This window comes from Nothobranchius furzeri, chromosome 4 (genome assembly GCF_043380555.1).
Source record: "Nothobranchius furzeri strain GRZ-AD chromosome 4, NfurGRZ-RIMD1, whole genome shotgun sequence".
In the NCBI taxonomy this organism is placed as follows: domain Eukaryota; kingdom Metazoa; phylum Chordata; class Actinopteri; order Cyprinodontiformes; family Nothobranchiidae; genus Nothobranchius; species Nothobranchius furzeri.
In genome coordinates this window covers 45,988,862-46,003,470 of record NC_091744.1, presented here as the reverse complement: position 1 = coordinate 46,003,470, position 14,609 = coordinate 45,988,862, and the positions used below count along the sequence as shown (strand labels likewise).

At 43.6% G+C, this 14,609-nt stretch overlaps 1 protein-coding gene across 1 annotated transcript; it reads left to right on the top strand.

Moving 5' to 3' along the window:
• Positions 1 to 446: 446 nt before the first annotated feature.
• On the top strand, positions 447 to 3,539 carry LOC129160597 (uncharacterized). The gene is made up of 4 exons (XM_070550601.1): positions 447 to 556; positions 1,226 to 1,319; positions 2,121 to 2,459; positions 2,642 to 3,539. The coding sequence occupies exons 1-4, from the start codon at positions 525 to 527 to the stop codon at positions 2,795 to 2,797; spliced, it is 621 nt and encodes a 206-aa protein (XP_070406702.1). The 5' UTR covers positions 447 to 524; the 3' UTR covers positions 2,798 to 3,539.
• Positions 3,540 to 14,609: the final 11,070 nt, after the last annotated feature.

Below are 14,609 nucleotides of genomic sequence, written 5' to 3'. Positions count from 1 at the left end.
GCTGAAAGATTACCGTCTCTTCAGTCCGAAGTCAAGGGTGCACTCAGGTGTTTATTTAGGAGGTCTGTGCATTTCTACATTAATCTTTCCATCTATCCTGAGTTTTCTCTCAGTTCCTCCTGCTGAAGAAAATTGCCATAGCTTAATTTTGCACTTTATCTCAAAAATAGTGAATATTTATGCTTTTGTAATTAATTACCATGTTTAATACAGTTGCAAAATATCCCAAAAATCTTTTTTCACATTATTATGGAGGGTTGTGTATAGAAGTTTAGTTAAAAAAAACAAGAAAGTTTAAGAAAAAAACAAGGCTGTAGCCTGTAAGAAAACAAAATGTGGGAAAACAAAAGTGATGCACGGTGAATAATTCTCAAGTGCACTGTCTGTACTTTAATTATTTTTGTCATTTCACTCTGAAGCTTGTTGAAAAACTTCTGCAAACCAAGCCAGGAGGTGAGAAAATACTCAAAGAATACAGACAAACAAGAGAGGTTAAGGACCCATTACGGCAGAAGTTGGTCAACATGGTTGTATCGGCGATGATTGAGCAGTATGGGTGAGTAGTTTTCATATGCAATCAAAAATAGAATGATGCACAGGATTATCCCCAGTGCTTTATAAGCCTGGGGGGCCACTTGGTCCCCCGCCAGGCTAAGTCTCATGCCCCCCGCCCCCATCCTAGGGGGCAGTGAAACGAACCACTGGCCCTCCATCCGCTGATATTAGCAGCAGCTCAACAGGTTGAGCAGGTTGTCCAGTAATCTGAAGGTTGCAGGTTCGATCCCTGCTCCGGACAGAGAATTCTGCTGTTGTGTCCTTGGGCAAGACACTTAACCCGCCTTGCCTGCTGGTGGTGGTCGAAGGGACCGGTGGAGTCAGTACTCGGCAGCCTCGCCTGTGTCAGTGCGCCCCAGGGCAGCTGTGGCTACATCGTAGCTCATCACCACCAGTGTGTGAATGTGTGTGTGAATGGATGCATGATACACTGTAGTGTAAAGCGCTTTGGAGTCCTTACTCTGAGAGGCGCTATACAAGTGCGGGTTGTATTAACGAGAATCTACAGCAGAACAATTTGTGCACGCACCCACCCCCCTCTCTCACAGACGAGGGGCGATCCGTTTTCTGGCGGAGACCCTGATGAAATATGCACACAAATTGTAATTTATATCGAGCGATGAAAAAAGTGTAACCTCAGAAGTTTAATTCTGTCATCTTTCCTGTTTAGGACTGCTCCACCAATGGATGTAAGGACACGTTATGCATTAGGAATCGTCACCCTGTTTCCCTGTCTGAAAGACCCATACTCTGAAAAAGGATATGTGAGTATTAAATATTTGTTCCTGCAGTTAATATTTTAAAACTGGTATTGTGGTGTCCCTTTTAGACGAGTTAAAGCGCAAGGCACCCCACCACCACCAGAGTCTTACCCTGCACATATTTCCTGTTAAAAAATGCACTATGAGGAGTCGTTGCCTGGCCAACCAAGACAAATTGCATGCCCATACCGCCACAGACTTTGAGATTCCCCACTATCATACACACATTCACATGACACACCCATATATAAACACACCTTGATGGAGCATGTGTCCTAGTTCCTGATAACCACTCTAGCGCTTTAGCTTCAGAACAGCCATTGGAGTTCGATGATATCTGTCCACCTCTTTTATCAAAGAGGGAAAAAGGTATTTTGGAGGAGCCAAGCAGCCCTGAGCTATATCGCTTTGTACCGATGGCTTGTGTAGCCCCAGGCTACTGGTGCAGAGCCATAAACACTCACTTGCTATTCCCATTCTAACCTGCTATGTATAATTGGCTGAGCTTGAGACTCTGCTGCTTCTATACTCCACAGCGGCATTGTTGCTGACCACAAATGGAAACGGTAATGTCACTGGGTATCTTTTAGCTAATAGCAATTGCTTATTCAAATTCAAATGTACAAACTTTATCTGAAGAGGGCGGTACCCTAACAGTTTTACGCAGAATATTTATATTTTAAATTCGAGTGACTACACATGTCTACACCATTATTAGACAGTTATTTACAGGTTATCAGCAAAAAACAAAAAACTTGATTTCAGGATGAATTGATCAAATGTTAAGACTTTTCTTTTCTGTAGGAGCACTTTTTTGATTCCAAAAGTAATGAAGGCTACATCGCTTGGAAACTAAAAAACATGCAGCGTGAACTCCATGGTGGCAGGAGAAGGAGCAGCACAAGTAGAGATCCATCAAGCAACAGAGGACCACAGTTTGGAAGACCCGTGACTGCAGAGCATCAGTTGGAGGGCGATCTGTGCAGAGAGGCCATTTCCCTGCTGAGGCACAGCACGGATGAAAGCCAGATCTTCTTGAAAATGGAACAGACATTTAAGCACAGACAAGAACTAATTCAGGATTCGGAGAAGTGTGAGACCATCCTTGGTGTGTTCCCAAGATTCCTGGACACAAAAGGCCTGGTAAGTCCGCTTTGGATATAGCGTCTTAAGCTGCAGGCTTTGTCGTCTTATTTCAGAATAGTGGGTCATGACTGTTTTAATTAGTTCAAAAAGATTAGCAGACTTTAAAATGTCTTTGTTTGCTGAACTGTGCAGTTTCCAAATGTGTGTGTGTGGTTTTGTTTGATTTTAATGTGGTACAGGATTTCCAGATGATGTTTGGAGAAGAAGTCTCATTAAAACTAATGGAAAAATGGGGAACCTCTTTGAAGGTGAAAGTCATCAAAGAAGCCAACAACCTCACAAAGACACCGGTCCTGGAGTCTCTCATTCAGTCTTGTTGGTCTTTTCTTCTGTAAGACCATCACAGGTACGGAGTAAATGGAGAGGAAAAAACACCTTTCGTTGGTAGAGAGTGAAGACAAATAATCAGAAGAATCAGTCTGGTTCACCGCTGCAGAGGGAGAAACACACAGCTTTCCCAGCTAAACCCGCGTTTAGCTCTTGTCTGCTGCATCAAGTGTTTCTGGCGTTCTCTGATCAGCAGCTATATTTATTGACAGATTATGGAATGTTACATACGTAGTTCTGCCATCTGCACTTGCAGACGCACGTCAGCTAATAGCCTTGTTAATGAAAGACCAATTCATCCCAAGAACATGCAACCTTGAGATGGCCAGGAACACATCCTGCAACATCCTCGGAACAGTTGGTGCTGTGAGATAAGGCGGACAGGAGATGGGATGTGTTACTCCCTTCCAGGTATGCAGCTGGTTAGAGCTTTGTGCAGAAAAGGCACTGAGAGGTTTTTGATATTATAACAAGATTCCATGAAAAGGCATATAATGTATTTATGATAATATATAAGGAGCATATGTGAGAGATACATATATTTTCATATAAAAGAGCTTATAATAATATATGAAAGAGCTTATATGAAAGACACATATATTTTCAATCCCCCTTTTGAACTCTTCAAAAGAGTTCAACAAAGAGCAGATCAATAAATGGTAAAAAAGACATGAAAAGAACAACACCAAATATCACTAAACAGAACCCATCTCAAAACACAAGATGGAGTTCCAGAGTAATACATCAACTCTTAACATGCAATGATCAGGAAACTGAAAAACAGATGAATTCACAGCTGTGACTATAAGAAACTGTGAAACAATACATGAAACATGACTTTAGCATTGACTGCACATATCAATGTGCAGTCAATGAACGTATTGCATGCACACTCCGTATGAGGGCGAAAAACCCTGTCCAGTGTACTTTGACAGGGAAAATTCACCCATGTCCTCCCTTTTTTTTTTTTTTTTTTTTTTTTTTGGGACGAACGCCGCGGCACAGAGCGGGCATGCCTAGCTTGAGGACAAATATCCTCATCAATGGTCAAAAGAAAGAACACACAAAATAACAAAAGCACATGAAAATAAACAGGTGATAAGGGGTTGTGACAAAATCACTGAACATCATCACACTGTAACATAAAATAAATGGAGGGTGTTAAGTATAACCCTTGTAGAATAACTGAAGTGTGTTAAATATAACCCTTGTAAAATAACTGATGGGTGTTTCTTCTTCCCCCTGTTGAGGTCCCTCCACTGGCTCCAGGCAGCTGCAGGGGGTGATGATGTCACGATTCTCGTCCCGCTGGATGTGGTCGTAGCTTGGCATGCTACCTCGTCCTGCAGAATATGTAGCTTGGCACGCTACTGCAGTCAGCTACTTCTCTTCCTGGTCCTTAGGTCCTTTTTCCTGGTCAGGCAGATGTCGGCTGCTTCTCTTCCTGGTCCGTAGGTCCTTTATCCTGGTCAGGATCCTCCTTTTTTGACAGGTTCTCGTGGACCTCGGTCAGAGTGCGGTGGGGCTCTTCCGCTGCAGCACACTGGGTCCAATGGTACCAAGTGTCTCCTTTGCCATCCAGCCGGACAGCGTGTGACATCCTCTCCGTGATCCTGTAGGGTCCGGTCCACCTTGGTTCTGTCCACTTTCTTTTGGTGACCTTTAGTAGGACCCAGTCAGTCCCAGGTTGTGGAGATGGGGCGTCTGTGGTGGTATGGTCGGCCTCGATCTGTAACGAGAACTGCGAGACAAGACTATACAACAGATTATAATATGACCTTGGATCAAGGGAGTCAGTCAGGTCGGTAGTCAGAGGTAACTTTGTGGCAGGTCCCGGGAAAGGCCGTCCAGTCTGTAGTTCAAAGGGAGTAAACTTTGTGGTTTTGTTAACCGAGCTCTGTACGGGCATCAGAGCGAGAGGCAAAGCTTCTAACCAAGTTAATTTGGTCTGTGCACAGATTTTAGCCAATTTGACTTTCAGCGTTTGATTCATCCTTTCCACCTTCCCCTGGGATTGGGGATGATACACTGACCCAAACTTGTGTTTCAGACCCAGCATGGTTTCAACCTCTTGTAGATCTTTGTTCTTGAAATGTGACCCATTGTCGGATCTGATTTTTTCTGGGAACCCATATTGGGGAATGTAACGATTAATCAAACATTTAGCAACTGTTTTACTGTCTTCTTTTTTCGCAGGCCAAGCCTCTGGCCATCCAGTGTAGGCATCCACACACACTAGGAGATACCTATAGCCTTTTACCCTGTCAATCATGTCTGTGTAATCTATGATTATCTCTTTTCCAGGGCATGTTGGTATTGGAAATTGACCGTGAATTGGTGTCAGGGTTGGTTTGATGCCAAATTGAGTACACTCTGTACAGGTTATGACAAAGTGTTTGGCCATGTCTGTTAGGTATGGGTGCCACCAGGGGGACAAATTTCTCACCATCTGTGCTACACCAACATGTCCTACTCCGTGCGCTTCTTCCATTGCCGTTTGTCTAATGCCTGGAGGCAGTATGGGTCTACCATCTGGCCCTCTCCAAACGTCCGTGTTGGTTGCGCCCCTAGCCAACCACAAAGTTTTTTCTTGTGGCGAGGCTTGATCTTGCATGTCCTTGAGAGTTTCTTTTGTGATGGAAATTTTAGGGTCAATGCTTTTCTCAACAGTTACTGTCTCAACCACTAGATTATGTATAGGGAGATATTCAGCTGTTAACTTGGCTGCTCTGTCTGCTTCTTGGTTTTCTGTAGACACAAAGTCAGAGCCCTGACTATGTCCTTTGCATTTTATTACTGCCACTTCTGCTGGAAGGAATAGAGCTTCTGCTAGTTCCCTCATTTCAGACTCATGTTTTATTGGTTTCACCCCAGCTGTCACAAAGCCAGCTCTTAACCATCGCTTAAGTTCCACGTGCACGGCTCCTACGGCATAGGCTGAGTCACTGTAAATATTGACCTTTTTTCCTGTGCTCATTTTGAGAGCTGCAATGATAGCCAATACTTCTGCTCTTTGTGCTGACTGTTGTCCTTTTAGTTTTTCAGCTCCTGCAGTGGACCATTCGCCTGTAGGGAGTTGCTCTACTACTGCCCAAGCTGCTTTTAACCCGTTATTGTCATCCCTATAGCAACAGCCGTCTGTAAACCAGTTCTTATCAGGGTTTTCTAGTGGGGTTGCACTCAAATCTGGTCTGACCTTTTCTTCTATTGCTGTTCTTTGTTCACACGAATGAGGTTCCCCAGTACCCACGTGGTCTGCCATGTTTATCCCTTCATGTGTGTAGGTGATGTGTGGGGCCTCTAAGATCTTACTGATTTTTCTTTGTCTCAGCGGGGTCATGGTGAAAGCTTGTGATGTGATATAAGCTACTAAAATGCGTGTTGTCAGTACTTTCAGCGGGTTGCCCATTACTATGTGAGCTGTTTTCTGTAAAATTTTTGCAAGACCTGCTACATGTTGGGTGCAGGGTGGGTGTCTTTTTTCCGTGTTCTCTAGCATGACACTTATGTACATCAAGACTTGTCTCTGACCTCCCCCTTTTTTCTGGAACAGAACTCCATTAACATGAGTTTCTGATCCAGAAACATCCAGGAAAAACGTAGATTTGTAGTCGGCCGTAGCCAAATCACTGGCTGTGGATAGTTGTTGTTTAAGTTTTATGAATGCTTCTTCTGCTGGAATAGTCCATTCTAGCTGAGCAGTGAGTTGACGCATCCCAAAGGGTTCTATAAGAGCACGTAGTGGGGCAGTGAGACTGACATAGTTGGGGATGAAGTGTCTACTGTAGCCTGTCAGGCCTAGAAAGTATAACATGTCTTTGACTGTTTCAGGTTTAGAATGGTGGAGTATGGAGTTTCTATGATCTGGTGACAAAGAAACGCCAACTTGTGAGATCATTCTGCCCAGGAACGATACTTGTTTTCTGGCTATTTGGAGTTTTAACCGGCTAACCTTAAACCCAAGCTTGGCCAAATGGGTTAGTAGTGTTTGGGTAGCTTGCAGACAGGAGCCTGCAGAGGACGCTGATAGGAGCAGATCATCAACATACTGCACTAAAACACAGTCATCAGGTAGGGGGCATGTGTCCAGGAGCTGGCGCAAACATTGGTTGAACAGCCCAGGGGACAGGGTGAACCCTTGGGGCAACCGAGTATATCGGTACTGCTGTCCTCTGAACGTGAAAGAGAAAATGTCCCTCAGAGATTCATGAAGTGGAAGACAAAAGAATGCGTTTGCCAAGTCTATGCAGGTGAACCATGCATGTGAAGGTGGTAGGTTTGTCAGAGCCACATATGGGTTAGGGACGGGAAGTGAGTCTGTGTTAAGTAGGGCGTTTATACGACGCAGGTCATGAACCATTCGATATTTACCAGTATTTTTCTTTTCTACAGGTAAAATCGGAGTGTTCCACTCAGACACGGATGGCTCCAACACCCCTGCTTGCAACAAACCACCGATGGTGCCGGCTATCCCGTCTTCAGCATAGGGCTTGTGTGGGTATTGTGGAACCCATAGGGGAGCATGATCTTTTAGGTGAAAAGTCACCGGTGGGATGGACACCAACCCAACATCGGTGGGACCTGTCGACCACAGGGAGGTGGGAAGCGAGTCTAACATTGTCAGAGCATCAGGGTGGTCAGTTCGTTCACGGCCATGAGATCTGCTAATAGTTTCCTGTTGTGAATGTGTCGTGTTAGTACAAACCGCAGCGATTTTAAACGTCTGAGTTGAGTCTGAGTATGACACTTGTGGAAGAGGAGTCAAACGCCAATCAGTGGTTGCTAGGGAACGTTTAACCATTCCCCCTAGTTCTTTTGCCTGATGGGCCGGATGTAAAGCGAGAGAGACATGAGGTACTGCTTCGTCTCCCATCATATACCATGCCAATTGTTCCTGGGTTAGGTTGACTGCCGCGACCACACCTTCTGGTGCAGCATAGATATCTGTTGTTTGTACACACCATTGCTGTCCCTCTAATTGGTTTTGGAAGGCTTCCTTGTACCAGACTGAGTCATGTCTGTCATAGAATAATGTTAGGTGAGGAGGGTCAGGAGGGGGAACATATGGATGGACCTGAGTCAGCCAGGGTTTCCACTGCTGGTACAGAGTCATTAAACCAGGAGTGTCCTTGGTTTCTGTGTCCAACAGAGCCCAGTAAATCTCAGCACAGTCTGATATGTCAGGCAGTTTTTGAGCCAAGTACATGCCTTCACTGGCTTCTCCGGTGCAGGGCAAAATAGTCCCTTCAGGCAGAGTGACAGTAAGTCCCGTAGGACCACACAAAATGGTGGCTCCTAACTTGATGAGGAGATCTCTTCCCAGTAAGTTGACTGGAACTGTCGGTGAACAGACGAAGCTGTGCAGTACTGTTTGGTGTCCCACTGTAGTCGGAAGTGGCAGGGAGAAAGGCAGAGTTTGTTGTTCCCCAGAGAAGCCCATCACCGAAATAGTGCATGTAGATGTCTTAGAGGGTGGCACAGTTTGTATGGTGGAGCAAGTGGCACCAGTGTCAACCAAGAATGGTTGATCTTGTCCATCTACAGTTATTGACAGCAGGGGGTCTGCCGTGGCTCCCTGGCCATCGGGGTTTCTCTGTGGGGTGTCCTATTGTCTTGGACCACCCTCCCACAGGTCCCAGTCCATCATTGGCATCTGGTTGTGGGGTCCGGTAGGCCCTCCTCGTCTTGAGAAGGTGCCTCTGCCTCGACCTTCCCTTTGTGGGCTGTATGGCAAGGGGCAGTTCCGGGACCAATGTCCTGGTTGACCACAGTTGTAGCAAATGTCTTGAGCATGTGGTCCCCCTTTGCCGCCTACTGGCCTCCACTGTCCCCACCCCCTGAAACCACCTCTGGGTCGACTAGCAAAAGGTGGTCGCTGGGCAGCATATGGGAAGGGTGTGTTTTGTTGTGGTGGCACATATGGCCCTGAGAATGGTGGCTGCGGCTGCCCTGAGTATGGTGGCTGCGGCTGCCAAGCTATAGGTGAAACCTGATCAGGAAGTGACGGTAGTGGTGGGGGTGTGGCTGTGGACGTGACCATTTGTTTCTTACCTTGTCCCCCTTTTCGCCCAAAGTCTTTTTCGCGGCTTGTAATTGGACCCTGAGCAATTGTTTTTGCAAATCTTCTAAGTTATCGGAGTCTTTTTCTTCCTTTACCTGTACTTTGTTGAGGTTAAAAATAAGGTGTTTTTTCCACATACTAAAATCACAATCCTGCAAATCAGGTTTGTCTTCCATTTTCTGAGTCACTGAGTCGGGGACTCCCTTCAGGACTGCCTTTTTGAACCACATACTATTCGTGCCCCGTTTGGATGGGTGTTGGCCAGTTTGGGCCACCCAGTTGTCAATGGCTTGGTTCAAGTAAATAGGAGGATTTTGTTTAGTATCCCATTTAATTTTGCTCATTGTACTGCTATCTTTTAGCGGGAACATCTTTCTGACTGCCGGGCCTAATCGAGCTATCACTCTACCGAGAGGTACAGAATTAGAATCATGAGTTGTGCCTGCGTCCTTCTCTAGGGCCTCCGCCTGCGAGCGTGACGTGCACCTAGTGATTACTGCTCGAAAATCTCCCAATGCAAGGTCCTGTCTAGCAGTGAGGGTGTCGAAGTCTGAGAGCCAATTGTTTCCACCCTCTTGAATATCTGGTAATTTATCTATTAAAGCCTGGATGTCCCCAAGGGAATACGGCTGATAGACTTTCTGGGCGTTGGGTTTATTCTGCACCATGGGTAGTTGGTAGGTCGGTGGGGGGCCCATGGACCTTGTGTGTCTCCTGTCTGGGCATGGGGATGGAGAGCGGGAAAATTGAAGCAGGTCCCTTTCTCCCCTAGACTCTTCTCTTGTGAGCTGCTTCTGCCACTCCTCTTGTAGAAGGGCTTCATAGCTCCGACTGGCTGTTGGAGGGGGATCAGATGATTCCTGCCCTACCAGAACCATTTTTACCACTATATTCTTGTTTGGGTCTTCCTGATCTTCTCCCTGCAACTGGGAGGTAGAAAAAATTGGTATTGGCTTGTTTAGGTCTGGCGTTTTAGGCCATACAGGTGGACTGTTTGGCCAATGTGCTGGAGACGGTGTATGGACGTTCGTACCTGTACCGTTTTCAGGTGTGACCAGGCCCTGATTAAAATAGTGAGTGGTAAATTGATTTTGTGAGTTAAGTCCTGTCGTTTAGCCCTTAATTTGAACGGTGCAGCTAGGTTGTCTGCAGATGGGCTACTGTTTGGTGTTTCATTATTTGGCAGGAAGGGATTATGTGTTTTTGAGGTGGAGGGTTTGACTTTAGTGTCTGATCCTGATGCCGTAGTTACACCTGACCACTCACTCTGATTATCCACGGGGGTTTCAGGTTGGATGTCTAGTATGCCGCTCGTGACTTTTATTAATGGGTACAGTCCTGCTGCTTGAGCAGTAGAAGGTGTAGGCTGTATAGCGGAGGAGTATGGGGGTGGTTGGGTGGGTGATTTAGTCTCTTTTTTCACTTTCTTCATATTAGGTCTGGCTGCATTCCATAACATGACCCACTGCCTGTATTTATTTACACGACCAGTCTGCTTTTGAACCTCACTTTTTATTTTCTTCCTTGTTAATACTCCTGCCTCTCTTAAAGCTTTCTTAGCTTCTTCTTCCTTTTCTCTCGCTTCTGCAGCTTTCTGCTCCCATATTTTACCCCAGTTTCCTCTGCTGTTCACACCTCTCCTTTTTCTTTCATCGCTTTTTCTGCTGTTTTTCTCAATAAAATTTTGTGTTTCGTAGCTTCTATTGAACCATTTGTCATATTTATCACAGTCTCTATGCAGGCTAATTGCTCTCCCAGTGTACTCAGGATGTCATTCGGCCCCCATCCATCATCCTCCGTTTCACGATCATATTCTTTATCCATCATTCTGTTAGTATGCTGCTGATTTTGGTGACAATTTGGACCGGTGAGGTCTTAGCGCATAGGGAGCTCTAGTCACCGGTGTTAAAAAGTGAGACAGCGCTAATGACTTGTTGTGGTAACTTTCGCTTCTACCTTTTCAGGTGGAAAGTTCTTACCTCTGCATCTACAAAGGGGCGCTGTATTTCTCTCACTTACACATACAATTGTTAGTTCAATTCATTCATTCATTACCCTTCTTATCTGCGGTGGGGGTGGTGTTCACCGCTCATTCAGCTATTTCCCTATTTGTATGATATAAAGATTCTATGTGTTTTTACACTTATCCTTACTCTCTGCACTTTTCGTAAGTGCAGATAATATGGTTGCTCAGCCTAAAGAGACTTATTACTCTCATGTGGAGTTTATTTTGTCTCTTTTATTGTGTAATTCAAGTTAATCAGTCAGCCTCATCTGTTTTACCGACAGAAGCTGACTGAGACTTGACATTCATACAGCGTGTTTTCTAACTATGGCGTGTGTTTTGTGTCAAAAACAGTTTCCTTGGTTCACAAAACAGTTTTCTTATTTCATAAGAAGGTCCCAGACCTATAGAATTTTAGGAGTTAACTTTTTACCTCCTAGGGACTTTAACCCGACTTTAAAATAACCTTGAACAGGTCCCGGACCTGTAGAATTTTATGGTTCCCACCCCCTAAGGCCTTAACCTAGCTTTAATATAACCTCGTTATATTTTCTATTCACTCGTCAGTAATTAGTGTGATCAGCCACGATCTGGAAGATTTCTTTACCTTATCTTTTTTATCATTACACCATTGTAAAAATCCTTATCTTATTTTACCATTAAACCATTGCATTACACCATTGTAAAAATCCTTATCTTATTTACCATTAAACCTTTACAAAAAATCTCTCATTATTCCTGCATTTGTCTCCACTTTCTTCTCCAATGATTATTTTTAGGACCACAGTTACTAAGATTCAAGACACAAAGGCTTTGGATATATCCAATGAGCAGATTTTTAGAATAGGTTCTGCTTACCTTGATTTTCACCGCGGTGTTTTGTTCCAAGATCGTTCACTGTGTCGGTTGGTCAAATCGTCCTCCAAAAAACTCCTTCTTCTTTAAAAGGAAGAAATCCTGTTCGTGACGCCAAAATTTGTTGGTCTTTTCTTCTGTAAGACCATCACAGGTACGGAGTAAATGGAGAGGAAAAAACACCTTTCGTTGGTAGAGAGTGCAGACAAATAATCAGAAGAATCAGTCTGGTTCACCGCTGCAGAGGGAGAAACACACAGCTTTCCCAGCTAAACCCGCGTTTAGCTCTTGTCTGCTGCATCAAGTGTTTCTGGCGTTCTCTGATCAGCAGCTATATTTATTGACAGATTATGGAATGTTACATACGTAGTTCTGCCATCTGTACTTGCAGACGCACGTCAGCTAATAGCCTTGTTAATGAAAGACCATTTCATCCCAAGAACATGCAACCTTGAGATGGCCAGGAACACATCCTGCAACATCCTCGGAACAGTTGGTGCTGTGAGATAAGGCGGACAGGAGATGGGATGTGTTACTCTCTTCTAGGTATGCAGCTGGTTAGAGCTTTGTGCAGAAAAGGCACTGAGAGGTTTTTGATATTATAACAAGATTCCATGAAAAGGCATATAATGTATTTATGATAATATATAAGGAGCATATGTGAGAGATACATATATTTTCATATAAAAGAGCTTATAATAATATATAAAAGAGCTTATATGAAAGACACATATATTTTCAACGGTTAGCATGACGTTAACAGAACGTTATGGGAATGTTTACTTTGAATGTTGTAAAAACGTAGAAATGTCCAGTTTTTTTAATGTTGCTGGAATGGTGTGTTAACGTTACAAAAACATTGCTGGAATGTTTGCGTAAAGTTGTTTGAATGTTATTTTACGGTTAGCATGACGTTAACAGAACGTTATGGGAATGTTTACTTTGAATGTTGTAAAAACGTAGAAATGTCCAGTTTTTTTAACGTTACTGGAATGGTGTGTTAACGATACAAAAACATTGCTGGAATGTTTGCTTATAATTGTTTGAACGTTATTTTACGGTTAGCATGACGTTAACAGAACATTAGCATAACATTACTGGAACGTTAGCATAAGGTTACTGAAACGTTATTTGATTATTAACATAACGTTCCCGGAATATTTTCATAACATGGCTGCAATACTGCTACAATGTTACTGGAACATTTTGTTAATGTTTGGAAAAACATTGTTGCAACATTAGCAAAACATTGCTAAAATGTTAGCCTGACATTACCGGAACGTTATCTATAGGCTAGAAAAATGTTTCTGGAAGGTTATCTTAAGGTTAGCAAAACATTGCTGGAACATCAGCATAATGTTTCTGGAACGTTATCTTAAGGTTAGCAAAACATTGCTGGAACATCGGCATAATGTATCTGGAACGTTATCTTAAGGTTAGCAAAACATTGCTGGAACATCGGCATAATGTATCTGGAACGTTATCTTAAGGTTAGCAAAACATTGCTGGAAAATCAGCATAATGTTTCTGGAACGTTATCTTAAGGTTAGCAAAACATTGCTGGAACATCGGCATAATGTTTTTGGAACATTATCTTAAGGTTAGCAAAACATTGCTGGAACATCAGCATAATGTATCTGGAACGTTATCTTAAGGTTAGCAAAACATTGCTGGAACATCGCCATAATGTATCTGGGACATTATCTTAAGGTTAGCAAAACATTGCTGGAACATCGGCATAATGTATCTGGAACGTTATCTTAAGGTTAGCAAAACATTGCTGGAACATCGGCATAATGTATCTGGAATGTTATCTTAAGGTTAGCAAAACATTGCTGGAACATCGGCATAATGTATCTGGAACGTTATCTTAAGGTTAGCAAAACCTTGCAGGAACATCAGCATAGGCTTTTGATTGGAGTACACTAAAACAAACCTAACCTCTCTAGGACATTCAGAAGCCAAGTTATAAGCCCACTAAGGTGTAACTGGACTACTTCTTTAAAGTGACACCAGGCCCGGTGACATTTGGGACATGGATTGACCCCCTTAGGAAAGTGCTATCATCATGAAACGTTCAGATCACTTACAACTCAATAGATTCTACCTTCCTGTAACGTTTCAGCCTGATTGGACCTTGTTTTCACACAAATGAACCCAGAATGATGTGAAATTGTGCTTAGTGCAGCATAATTCTGGGTGCCATTTAAAAACGTTAAGTGCTAATGACTCCATTCCTTTTTGAGGTTGTAGGGGATGTTGATTGGAGTACACTAAAACAAACCTGATCTCTCTAGGACATTCAGAAGCCAAGTTATAAGCCCACAAATGTGTAACTGGACTAATTCTTTAAATTGACACCAGATCCGGTGACCTTTGGGACATGGTTTGACCCCCTTAGGAAAGTGCTATCATCATGAAACAATCAGATCACTTGCAACTCAAAAGATTCTACCTTCCTGTAACGTTTCAGCCTGATTGGACCTTGTTTTCACACAAATGAACCCAGAATGATGTGAAATTGTGCTTCGTGCAACATAATTCTGGGTGCCATTTACAAACCATAAGTGCTAATGACTCCATTCCTTTTTGTGGTTGTAGCGGCTGTTGATTGGAGTACACTAAAACAAACCTGACCTCTCTAGGACATTCAGAAGCCAAGTTATAAGCCCACAAAGGTGTAACTGGACTACTTCTTTAAAGTGACACCAAGCCCGGTGACCTTTGGGACATGGTTTTACCCCCTATAGGAATGTGCGATCATCTTGAAACGTTCAGATCACTTACAACTCAATAGATTCTACCTTCTTGTAGCGTTTCTGCCTGATTGGACCTTGTTTTCACAAAAATGGACCCAGAATGATGTGAAATTGTGCTTCGTGCAGCATAATTCTGGGTG

Bases quoted from the DNA above. Each gene is read 5' to 3' on its own strand.
- LOC129160597 (XM_070550601.1), top strand. From the start codon at position 525: ATGGTTGTATCGGCGATGATTGAGCAGTATGG. The intron at 557-1,225 runs GTGAGTAGTTTT...TTTCCTGTTTAG, and splicing joins GCGATGATTGAGCAGTATGG to GACTGCTCCACCAATGGATG. The intron at 2,460-2,641 runs GTAAGTCCGCTT...AATGTGGTACAG, and splicing joins TCCTGGACACAAAAGGCCTG to GATTTCCAGATGATGTTTGG.